General features: G+C 39.8%; 1 protein-coding gene across 1 annotated transcript; it reads right to left on the bottom strand.

The window, feature by feature from the left end:
- Positions 1–437: 437 nt before the first annotated feature.
- Positions 438–12,153, bottom strand: ufm1 (ubiquitin-fold modifier 1). The gene is made up of 6 exons (XM_076274437.1): positions 12,082–12,153; positions 11,940–11,996; positions 10,659–10,716; positions 3,457–3,496; positions 3,094–3,126; positions 438–1,256 (listed from the first exon to the last, which is right to left on the bottom strand). Coding segments are annotated over exons 1-6 (276 nt in total). The 5' UTR covers positions 12,084–12,153; the 3' UTR covers positions 438–1,170.
- Positions 12,154–12,452: the final 299 nt, after the last annotated feature.

Raw genomic sequence — 12,452 nt, forward strand, 5'->3', positions numbered from 1 at the left:
GGTGAGACTGCCTTTTACCAGCACTTCTTATGCCTTCTTCCTCGGTGGACTTACTTATAACATTTCACTTCTAAATGCACTGAATTAACAGAGGGATGAAAAAGCTTTGGCGCCCACAGTATTGTTAGAATACAAATACTGTAATGACTTTTCAACATTTCCACACAAAAAAAAGAAAACAAGTAGTCTATCCATTATGAATGAGTCATAACAAATATTTTGTATACCCGAATAATTAATTTGAAGTTTATGTATTGGGTGTACCTAAATGTAAACCAAATGCATATATCTATACAGTATGCATACCAAATATTTAAAATAACTGGATTCCCCCAAGCAGACTTTGTGATATTTGTTATTTTTCTCTACACACCACCACTGAGTTCATAAAGATAACAGAACAGTTATGTGCAGTTTAAGACAATATTATTTATACATAATGGTCAAAACATGTTTATTTCTACACATAAAACATAAACATCTCCTTCTGTAACACATATGCTATGTAAATGTAAGACTCCAGAGACTTAAAATGGCTACTGAATGAAAGCACTTCCGTGAACAGGTTATTGACCATAGTGTTGCATCAATATCAATGTCTACAGAAGGTTATGTCAACCTTTGCTTTGTGTCCACCCTGAAAGGGTGAGGAAAATGAGAAAACCTATATTTTTGATTGAAAGACCTGAAAATGTACAAAACCTGAATGATAATGTTTTTTGTGTTTGTGGGTGCACTTGGCGTTGTGTTTGGAATCGTGATGGGGTTATGAAATGTTGTCTACAAACAAAAACAAAACTAATCAAACAAAATCATCAAAAAAGGAAAATTAATTTGATGTGAATTCTGTCCATTTTCTTCTGTATTTTTATTGGACATTTATCCACTTTATCCATCATGAGGTGTTAACGTGGCACTGCAATATTCTACTTGTTGCTGAAAGAAAATTTGCTGTGTGATTTATGGAATATTTCACCATTTCTCAAAGGCTTGTATGCAGTTGCATTTCCACTGTGTCACATCAAGTGAATAACATAGCAGAACTGAAAGGGTCCACAGGGCAGCCCTAGCCTTCTGTGCGTCATGACAACAGACGACAGAGTGTGTTCAGTGGGGGGTTTCATTTAGCAACAGAGAGGAAATAAATACACTTTTTTTGTCCCGGTGATGTCATTTCCAGTCTGGACGAGAACTGGCTCCCACCCTGTCTCGGGGAATGATTCTGAGTTCTGAGCCATGCTTCAAGAAGACGTTTCCTGAAAAAATAGAAGTACCAAAAAAAGGGAGATCTTTTAGCAAAGAGACTCCAAAACATATCACAAATACCAGTAGGTCTAATGTGCTAAACAAATACACTGAAATCTACAGCCTGAGGGGTACAATTAGCAGTAAATAAAGAATTAGAAGTTTATTCTCATCTGTGAAAACAAATAAACAACAACAAAACCTCAAGCCTGCTTGGGGCAGAGGTGGAAGTGGTATTTTTGTACCACGGTAGGTTGAAAGACTGCTTTGTCTTTTCAGTGAAGTTACATTATGTAAGAAGAAAACATCACCTTCACTGCCCTGTCTGTGTGTGTGTGTGTGTGTGTGTGTGTGTGTGTGTGTGTGTGTGTGTGTGTGTGTGTGTGTGTGTGTGTGTGTGTGTGTGTGTGTGTGTGTGTGTGTGTGTGTGTGTGTGTGTGTGTGTGTGTGTGTGAGAGAGAGAGAGAGAGAGAGAGAGAGAGAGTGTGAGTGAGTGAGTGAGTGAGTGATTGATTGATTGCTTTACAAAAGGGGAATAACCATCCATTGCACAATATATTGCTTTTGGACCAAGCGTTTGTGTACGTTAGGGAACTGCCTGCGTTATGAACTCAACCTTGCCCAAGCACTATAGGGCCACTACACATGTTACTGGAGGATTCCACTTAAGTGCTCATAAATACATCACTTCCATGCTCATGTACAGTCACATACTGCCCCTATACCATCGTCCCTACGTTCGTAAATATTCGCAGACATGTTGCGTTAATTTTTGATGACGTGCACAACAGGTGCAGGATATGCGAGGCGGCCATGGTGCGTGCGCGTACGTGTTGTTAAAAGTATTATCCGTGGGCTTAAACAGTACAAATGTGTACCATTAGGTTACCAAACAAAAACAGCTCATCATGAAGTAGACGTATAATCATGTATCATTTCATATATGTAGCAGCATATGGAATACCCTCACCAGCCTGAGTCACAATCTGGACCAGTACAACATCCGCACATACAGTAGATGAGATATTTGATGAGACCCCTTGAGCATTATAGACACATATATATTATCACCCGGAGAGAAGAAATACTCTTTTCTGATTGGCTGGCGGGGTGGCCTTTAATTCTGAATAACAGGACACCGTTCCATATCAATGCTTATGAATGGTAACTATAACAACCATAGTAGGACTGCAGCGCTCTAGAATCTTTTGGTTGCAGGCTTCCCAACAATGGAATCAACTGTAAACAAGCTAACTGTCCATGCTAAAGTTGTACAACAAGCTGAACTAGTGAGCTTCTTTTTAAACAGAACCGCGTTTCCAGTGTTTACAGTAGCGGGATAACGGCCTTCGAGGTGTGTCCAGTTATACGGAATTAATGGACTTGGGCGGAGGCAACTTTTTTTTTTTTTGCCCCTCGCCCTCGTCCATTAATTCCGTATAACAGGACACCTCGGCGGCCGTTATCCCTTACATAACACCCTTTCATTCAGTAAAACTTCTTTAGGCATTATCAACATCAATATTCATGACCTAGTAAGTACATGCAAGCCCTCTAAGTCTCTACATCTCGTCTCGAAAAAGGCGTGTAGATAATACACACTGCTACGCCCGTAGGATAAACCGAGAGAGCTTGTATTATTAGGATTTTCTTTTTAAGCCTCAGCTGGTTGCACTTCTAAATTACTTTTTGAAGTATTAATGAAATAAGTTCTGATGATGGGTTCTGAAGAAGGTTCTCATCATAAATTACAAGCGATAAAGGTCAGACAAATGAATCTATAATGGCAAGGCTCGATATAACAAAACTTTGATTTATTATTGGGGAAATGCTGTTGAACACACTAACCTGCTGTTTGTGCTGGGTTGATTCCAATACCATCTGCAGAGAACAACAGAAACAAATGACAACATGAGTAAATCTATCCATCTAACAGTTAGATTAAACATCTAACAGTTAGATTAAACATCTAACAGGTTACTACTACTAACCAACACACAGGGGAAGCAGCAGGAGAAGTACTCCATTAGAATTACAGCATGTGAAAAAAAATGTATTAGTTTATTTTAAACAAATTTGTTTGTAGTATGTAAGATACCAAAGTTACAAATCATGTTATGTTACTGAAAGCAGAGTAGTGATTTACGAATCTGCAGAAACCTTTGTGTGCTTGGAGGTTGGTGGTTATTAAGTGACACTCTCTCTACTCACCATTGGTAATGATGGCGCTGGTGGCTGCTGGAACTTTAAACTAAAAGAGGAGAGAGAATGGAGAGGGAAATGAGCCAGACTCCATCTATTAGCATTTCAGTCAAATAAACAAATGCACTCTGCTGCTGTGAAGGCAGAGAGTCTGTCTTCAGTCACTCTCCTAGGCTCCCTGTTTGTGTCTACAGTATGCTTCACTACTGTGGAGGAGGGCATGAGGTAAAAAAGGACAGGGCAATCTGTTCCACCCAAACACGCAAGCACAACCCTGTCAGTGGTAATGACTAGGGCATCCTGCTGAGAGAAGGCTGGGAGAGGGCAAGTGAGGGAAATAGCCAGGCTCATGATTTGATTTCAATTGAAAGTCAAACGTCAACTGGCTGAATCGAAACATCTTCAAGTCAACCGGTCATTGTGATTGATGATCGTTCCTTTAAATCATTTATGTCGACGACAACATGTGGTTTTCAGTTGGAAATCACACCACTTTTGTGGTTCGTCTAAGTTTAATTTGGAAGAAGTAAGATGCATCATGGAACAACCAGTAACACCCAGATAGAATGTTGTTGCCCTTATATATATTAGGGCTGTCAAAATAACTGATTAGACTGTAAAATGAAGGAGAGAGAAGAAAACGTGCTGCCTGGATCATTGATTGGAACATTTACTTTTAAAAAACGGCCTGATGGTGTTGATAAAAATAAAGTGTTGAAAATAAAGTCCTTTATTTGCACATCAATGCAAAGAAATAAGTGTTGACATTGAGGGGAGTGTTCATTTATTTTCATTGTGTCCCCTAGGCTATATCTGTGGCCTGAAATGCCTTGTATGTGAAAAAAAAACTTCTTCCCGAATCACTTTTGAATTTATTTCCTCAGCATATTAGGTCATATCATAGATTATTATGGCCATTATTTGAACAGGGAAAATAATAATAAAAGAGTTTTTGAACTTTAATGTCACTAATGCTGATTATTCAGTGATTCATTTGAATTTAAATATTTTAAATACTTTCACAGCAAAAATTATAAATGCGATTAATTTAGATTAATTAATCACAGAGTATGTAATTAATTAGATTAATTTGTAACCGGAGGGTTGCCGGTTCGAGCCCCGACCAGTGGGCCGCGGCTGAAGTGCCCTTGAGCAAGGCACCTAACCCCTCACTGCTCCCCGAGCGCCGCCGTTGAAGCAGGCAGCTCATTGTGCCGGGATTAGTGTGTGCTTCACCTCACTGTGTGTTCACTGTGTGCTGTTTGTGTTTCACTAATTCACCGATTGGGTTAAATGCAGAGACCAAATTTCCCCTCACGGGATCAAAAAAGTATATATACTTACTTATTAGGGGTGTAACGGTTCATGTATTCGTATTGAACCGAAACGGTACGGGCGTCACGGTTCGGTGCATGAATTTACACTGAGAATACACGGTATAAAAATACATAAAACTCGTGTGCGGATTAATTAATGTCATGCACAATTACTGTTAAGTAGCGAGAGTTACGGGAGTTCTTTAGCGACACCTAACGCTAATCTGTAGCCTCGCCTTAGCTCTGAAGCTCTGATTGGCGCCTATGTTTTTTTTTGTCAGGTCGTCAGTCGAGTCCGTCAGTCATTAGCAGCACTAAGGTTAGACCCACAAGAGTTAGAGGATCCGCTGGTCTCTTTAAAGGACAGGTTCGGTATTTTACACTTAAAGCCCTGTTTTCAGATAGTTTATGATTAAATAGAACGTTTAAGATTGAAATTTGGACACATGCTGCTGTCCTGAGAATTTTCGGTTTCTGTGGTAGCGCCCCCCCCTCCTCCAGAACGCTGCATAGGTGCACTGGAACAATCCTTCCTAAAACGCATTAAACTTTCGTTTACAAAGACGTGAAACTCACCGAGTGGTCAGGGGTGTTCGCTGATATGCTCACACAAAAATCGCTGCAAAAGATGCTTTCCAACAGGTGTTTACCATGCGTTGTAAAACTGTGGAGCTATTTTTCCAAACGCCTCACACCCGTACATTCTTCCGTTGAGAGCTTGAATAATAGACACTCCAGCCCAGTTGGTGGCAATAATGCACCTTATGGCGTCTTGCCAATTACAAGCAAACCACTGGCATTTCATTGAATACACAGAAGAAGCAGAAGATCGCTGTCTTGAAGTATTTTGCAACAGACAGCTAAAAATGAGGCGATTTTGTGCAGTTCCGAATTGCGGGAAAATTCGTAGCAAAAAAAGTTGTCACAGACTTCCTTTCAACGATCCAGAAAGGCTAAAGTTGTGGCTGGAATTTCTGGGGTTGGATGTGAGCACACCTGTTGAATCTGCAGAAAGCTGATCACCGTGTGTCTCTGTGGTCTGCATTTTACTGAACTTCGAAAGAAATCGCCCAAAAATCTCTTTCGCCTGAGAAATACAGCGGTTCCCACATTACCTCCTGGGACGACAGAGTTGGAAGAACTTGGGGTAAGAACTTATTTGTTATGTCATGTTCACATCATAAGCCTAACACTAACCCTAGCCTACATGAATAATTTGGCTACATGATTTTGTACGTTTACTATTTTTTTGGCTGTGGAACTTTCATGATGAAAACGTAATGATTCACGTAGGCTATCATTCACATCGTGCAAGTTCCAAGACATTTTAGCATTAGCCATGGTTGGACGTGACAATAATTTGGATAGCGCAGTAGCCTACGATACCGCGACTGCATAAGACTACAGAAAGAATACAAACAACCCCATATCCGTTTCCGGCAGCGGAGTAATACCGTACCTCACAGCACATCCAATACAAGTCAATGGAGTTGGACAAAAACTACGATAAAACCTGTTGGAAAGAATCTTTTGCAGCAATTTTTGTGTGAGCATATCAGTGAACACCCCTGACCACTCGGTGAGTTTCACATCGTTGTAAACAAAAGTTTAATGCGTTTTAGGAAGGATTGTTCCAGTGCACCTATGCAGCGTTCTGGAGGAGGGGGGGCGCTACCACAGAAACCGAAAATTCTCAGGACAGCAGCATGTGTCCAAATTTCAGTCTTAAACGTTCTATTTAATCATAAACTATCTGAAAACAGGGCTTTAAGTGTAAAATACCGAACCTGTCCTTTAAGATCGCAAGTTTGAGAACTTCAGTTACAGTAACGTTAGTACAGGCGAAAGAGTCTTGGATAAGATGAAACTGTGTGTCGGCGTTGTTCAGCAGTTGTTGGGTATGTGAGTGGAAAAAATGCTACACATATTCGAAGCCATCACCCAGATGATGTAGGCTACCAATCAGTGAAACGAGGGGAAAAAAACTTCCCCTGCGCTTCAGCAGCCTTTGGATACACATACAAATTGGGCCAAAACCTATGGCTTAAATTAAATGATTTCGTAATGACAGAAAGCTATGTAAATCGTGTGGTAATTACCTTTATGTTGGGGTAACTTGTAACTTCTCACATGAGGAGCTGGTAGTGTTAAGTGCATAGACAGTAAAATAAAGTGACAACGCTAACCAGGCTAATAAACAAACGTGAGTTAACGTCAAAGGGCAAAGTCACGTGACTTCTAGTTGTAGTCTGTTTATGAAATGAAAGGAGCAATTTCGTTTTTTAAAAAAAAGGCAAAATAGTGTGATATTTTCACAGTTAGTAGGCTAGATTATTACTTTACACACAATGAAAAATATTGAGGCAAATTGTAGACCCTTCCATATACAACTAAACACAGATGTTGAAGGTCTTGCTTAAGTGGATTTTTAAAAATCATTTTTCTATGTAATTTGCACTTTCAGAAATAAGAGATGCTGTAGGCCTATTTTCAGTTTTATAGCTGATGGTCTTATTTTGTTTACAAGTTACAGATGGAGTCTGGGTACTTATTGTACTGTTTAGCCTACATCTTACACACTTCAGGCTGTTGCAGATAGCTCAGGGAAGAGACTGTATGACACTAGGTGGTACAGCCTGATACATGCACAATAAAAAAAAAATGCTTTCTGCATTTTTGTTTTGCTTTTCCCTCCGTTGTACCGAACTCGTACCGAACCGTGATGTCCGAACCGAGGTATGAACCGAACCGTGACTTCTGTGTACCGTTACACCCCTATTGCTTATACTTAGTTTTTTGTCTAGTTAAATGTATTCTCTCTTTTTTTGCGTTATTTTTGGGTAGTTTTTGTGTTATTCTTAGTCCTTTATTTGCTGAGAAGTCTGTTGATGCTGTGACGTTAAGTTAACTGAGCTAAGCCATGGCTAACATTGACGTTGGCTTTTGTCCTGGGCCTCTGGTGTACTCCATCCGTGAACGGCGCTGCGCTTCGGAAAGGGATTTCTCAGGACGGTTGTGGAGGGCTATATGTGATGTGCCGCTGCCGCGACCACTGGTTTGACCTGCGAGCTGCCATGCTCTGCTGCCTGGAGTCTGGATTGAGTAAGCTAACGTTAACGTTAGAAGTAAGTTTGAAGAACTCTGACGACAGCGATCTCACTGAACAACAAATGGTCGCTGTCAATGTTCACCGAGTTGCTGATCTGTAGCATCACCTACGACTTCAGAGTGTTCATTGCTTCCAGTGCTCTCCAGACTGCCACGATAACGTTAAATCCTCCGGGTTGGACACAGCTGTGCGCCTTCATCATTGCCCTTGGACTATTTCAGCCGGTTAACTAGATGCAACCAACTGGACTAAATTAACATGAGTTTTCTTTTTAAAATGTCTTATTAATTATTTATTTTATTATTTGTTTTTGTTTGTTTGTTTGTTATCCGTCTTGAATGTTTCATATGTTGCATGTTTCACGTGTCATGGGTACGCTGGCGACTACGCTGCTCCGTCCTGCATTTTTTGTATTTGTTATTTTTTAAATGTATGTCTTGATGTCATGGGCACGCTGGTGACTACACCGCTCCATCCGGCATCGTTTGTCTTGTTATGTGTCTTGTTTGTTGGAGCGCTTTGGATTGCACTATGTGCATGTTAAATGCGCTTTAAAAATAAATCTGGCTTGACTTGACTTATATATACTGGTCTCCACCCCTGACTAAACACTCAATGCACTTTATTGATGCTTTTCCCTGCTGTCATAGTTACCACATCTCACAAATGCATTCATCTACCAATTGTGCTGGCTGTTGTGAGCAGCCATCGCTGTGGTAGAGCTGACCTAATCGGGCTGAGTGGCATAGAGAGACAATGGGGGGCAAAGCATATTTTGGCTTTTTTGCCTTCATGGAATTAGGATGGTGAAGAGTGACAGGAAGCGAGTGGCGCACAGCTCCCCCAGGTTTGTACTCTTATACCACAACACTAAGAGGAGTACACTGACAAATAAACAACACAATGTGACCGCAAAGCTGAAGTAAAAGAAAAACAATCCCTGAATTTGTTCTCCTGCTTTCACCTCTACTGGACAATGCCACAGACTGCAACTTGCAGTGTGACAAAGGCCAATTGATTTCCTATTTTATGAGAAAATGTCATAAAGTACAAGTAAGTCAAGGAAAAGTGGTACCACCTCAAAAATACACTCATTTCCTATTCCATTAACTTGTTTTGTCTGTAGCCTAAAATGTCATGTAGAGCTGTGACATTCTTTATTAGGCAATTCCTTGGGAGAAATGCCAATTATTCAATACACTATAAAGTGATCACTGAGAATTCAAGTACATCACAACCCGCCCCCCCTCCCAAAAAAACACAGACAAGACACACACACACACACCACCACCACCACCACCACCACCATCATCACTCCCCCAGAACCACCTGTGAGCACTCAAAACAGCAAGCTGGGACAGAAATATCACAGAATGTGCCAAGTAGTACAAATCAATAAGAGAGGAAAAGGATGGAAGTGGAAAATGGATTTTTCAACCAAGATGCAAAACAAAGCTTATTATTCAAAAGTCTCTACCCCCTCTCTCTGAAGCCCTACCACCATTAGACACGAGTTTAGCAGATAAACCGATACGCCTGCAGTTTGACCTTGTATGAAGAACAGACTCTGACAGCATGATATCCATACTGTACGTAACCAAGTGAATGAAAGATTGACTATAGACAGAGCCGAACAGTAACGGAGTACATTTACTTGAGTACAATTTTGAGGGATCTGTACTTTACTTGAGTATCATTTTTGGGGAGTACTTATGACTTTACTCAAGTACATTTGAGAGGCAAATATTGTACTCTTTACTCCACTACATTTCTATCCATAACCGTGAGTACCCATTGCTTTCTAAAAAAAAAGGAAAAAAGAAAAATCTCGGAAACCCTCAATTTGTTGTTTCCCTCTCAAACGTGATTGGATTGTGCAGGCGCCACTGATTGGGACAGCCTATCAGAAATCACCTTCAGCTTTCCGCCAAAGTCAACTCCATGGTCAGATTTAGATAAGAGACGAAACCATAGACGAAACAATGGATGAAGACGCAGCAGGTCCATCCCGGGAATGTGCCAACCTGTGGCCCCACCTCGCCGACTATTTCAATTTTCTGAACAAGTTAATGATAGTTTTCGCTTCTAGTGTTTCAATTACAAAATAGTATTTTGTATTTGAAATGCGTATTTTAAATACATGTGTTAGAAATACTGCCCATCCCTGGCATGGTAAAAAGATGAAAATGACTTGATTTTACTTTCAATTCCTTTTACATTCTCCAAGGTATTAACATTTTTCGTAGCTCCATGTAGGACGTATCTGTACACAGTGCAATGTAAGCACTGTGGCAGTAATAATGCAATATTTAGAAAATGTAGGCTACTCTTGTACTCTTGATGCTCAAGTACTTTTAAAAACAAGTACTTCAGTACTTTCACTTAAGTAGACATCTGTCTGTTGTACTTTTACTTGTACTTGAGTAAAATTTAGCAAAGGGTATCTGTACTTTTACTCAAGTAATGAAGCTGTGTACTCTGTCCGCCTCTGACTATAGATAATAAAGCTAAATCGATTCTTTGGTGTTCTTTTTTCTTGGGCAAACTACAGCCAGCCTCACTTCTCATCAATGAATAAAACACTTTGTCTGTGGTTCAGAACTTCAGAGTGTTAGGCTAGTGTTAATTGGAATAAACACCAAGTGTTAGGCTAATGATCAACTGTTGTTGTTGTTGTTGTGTCACATTTTTACATAAACATGTAAAGAACTGTGACTTTCAAATAAACATTTAATGGAAGTGGCTGAATTTAATCACTGTGGCTGAATGTGAACGGCTAAACTCACCTCTTCTGCTGCAAATTTTAACACTGCCGTGAAAGGGGTGGCTTCAGGGACACTTAATCTGAAAGACAATCAGGCAAAGCGTTAATGCTCCTCCCTCCCCCAGGAACAAAACAGAGTTAATTAGTTTAGACTTGATTAGCTATAAAAAACATTATTTTCCCTGTCAATTGTCCAATCAGAAAGAATGGTTGATGCACTAGGGGCAGCATACCAAGGATTGTCTTCTAGAACGACTGAATAACAATTCTTAAAATGCAGGTGCCTACTAACTGATTATGGTCATAATAAGGCAGTGTGAAATTCACATAGCATTCTGGTGAGATTGGTGTAATGACTCATTCAGTGTTGAACAAGGCTTTGATGGTTTGGCTATATGCATTTGTCAAAGACACCATGATTGAATGAAAAAATCAACTGTTTTTCTTGGCGTGAAATCAACAAAATGACACAAGATTCAAGATCGAGGAGTTGAAGCATTTCAAGGCTGACAGATTATTTCCAAAACTCCTTCAAATGCAGGCTATCAGAGGTGGGTAGACTGGAGGGCACACATTTCATTTCTAACCTAGGCATTCAAACCTATATATCAAAATATTACCAACAAGTACATACAAACATAGAAATGCATTCTCAATGTACTGAAATAATGTTTCAGGTTCACAGATGGTGCTTCCAAATCCCTGATCTATGCATCTCGTTTGTCAGAGCTTTAAAACATGAAAACCTTATACAAACATGAAAACCTACTCGATATGTCAACACTTACACATCAATCCATAATTGACGGAATCACTGGACATGGACATACTGCACAACTAACTAGGGGAGGCTGGCTGACCAAAACATATGGCTCACTCAGTGACTAATTTCTATGTTCGCTAGCCCAACGTTGCAGTTCATGCAGGGTGTAGCCTCTCTGTTAGACAGACATCTTACCGCTTAATGAAAACATTAGTATGAATCGCGATCTTCTACAAAATGAACTCTTCAAATGACGATAGCTGCTATCGTTAATAACTGTAAACTTGTTCACAAATCGGTTCATTGATGAATAGTTCGCGATATGATAAACTGCTGCAGTTGTATTATTTACCAAAGATACAGGTCATATGTTTCGTCACATATGTGTTTTGCCTCTTAAACAACACATTGACAGTACATTAATCAATAGTTTGCTAGAGCAGAGGTTCATACAACCGCTTTTAGATAACTAGTCTAGCTAGTTAACGATGGTGTGCAGAATGCAGGTTGTAGAAGTCACTGTGATGATCTGTCACTTACACTTTGTAAGGTAGCCTCGGATCCGAAGTCAGCGTGATTTTAAAGGTGACTTTCGACCTGTTGAAGGCAGCATTAGCATTGTTAACAGATTTAACCCAAAAAAACAGACAAAAGAGAGTTATATCCCAACTTATTTACTTACATCTTTCACGATTTACAGTGAATCACCACTCCAACATAAACCAGGAAGCAAGAAGGACCCTACGGACACGTCATATGGCAGATATTGCAGCGATATTACACCACCACATGTCATTGTTTTGGTTTCAGAATATGTTTTAATTAAGAGTAATACTATATTTTGTTAAATGTTGTAAGGAAATGTATTTCTTAAGTAATGCACATCAAAGTATCCATAATTATGGTGAGGCATTTCTTTGGCTACCTGATCAGTGCTTACCGTACTGTATGTAATACGTGAGCCACAAAGCACTTAATTGTATGTTACCAGAGAATGTCTCTAGATAGATAGATAGATAGATAGATAGATAGATAGATAGATACTTTATTGAT

This window comes from Alosa pseudoharengus, unplaced genomic scaffold (assembly GCF_046254945.1).
Source record: "Alosa pseudoharengus isolate Yale_2024_CS ecotype anadromous, Long Island Sound unplaced genomic scaffold, YU_APseudo_1.1 YU_APseudo_1.1_scf_8, whole genome shotgun sequence".
Classification (NCBI taxonomy): domain Eukaryota; kingdom Metazoa; phylum Chordata; class Actinopteri; order Clupeiformes; family Clupeidae; genus Alosa; species Alosa pseudoharengus.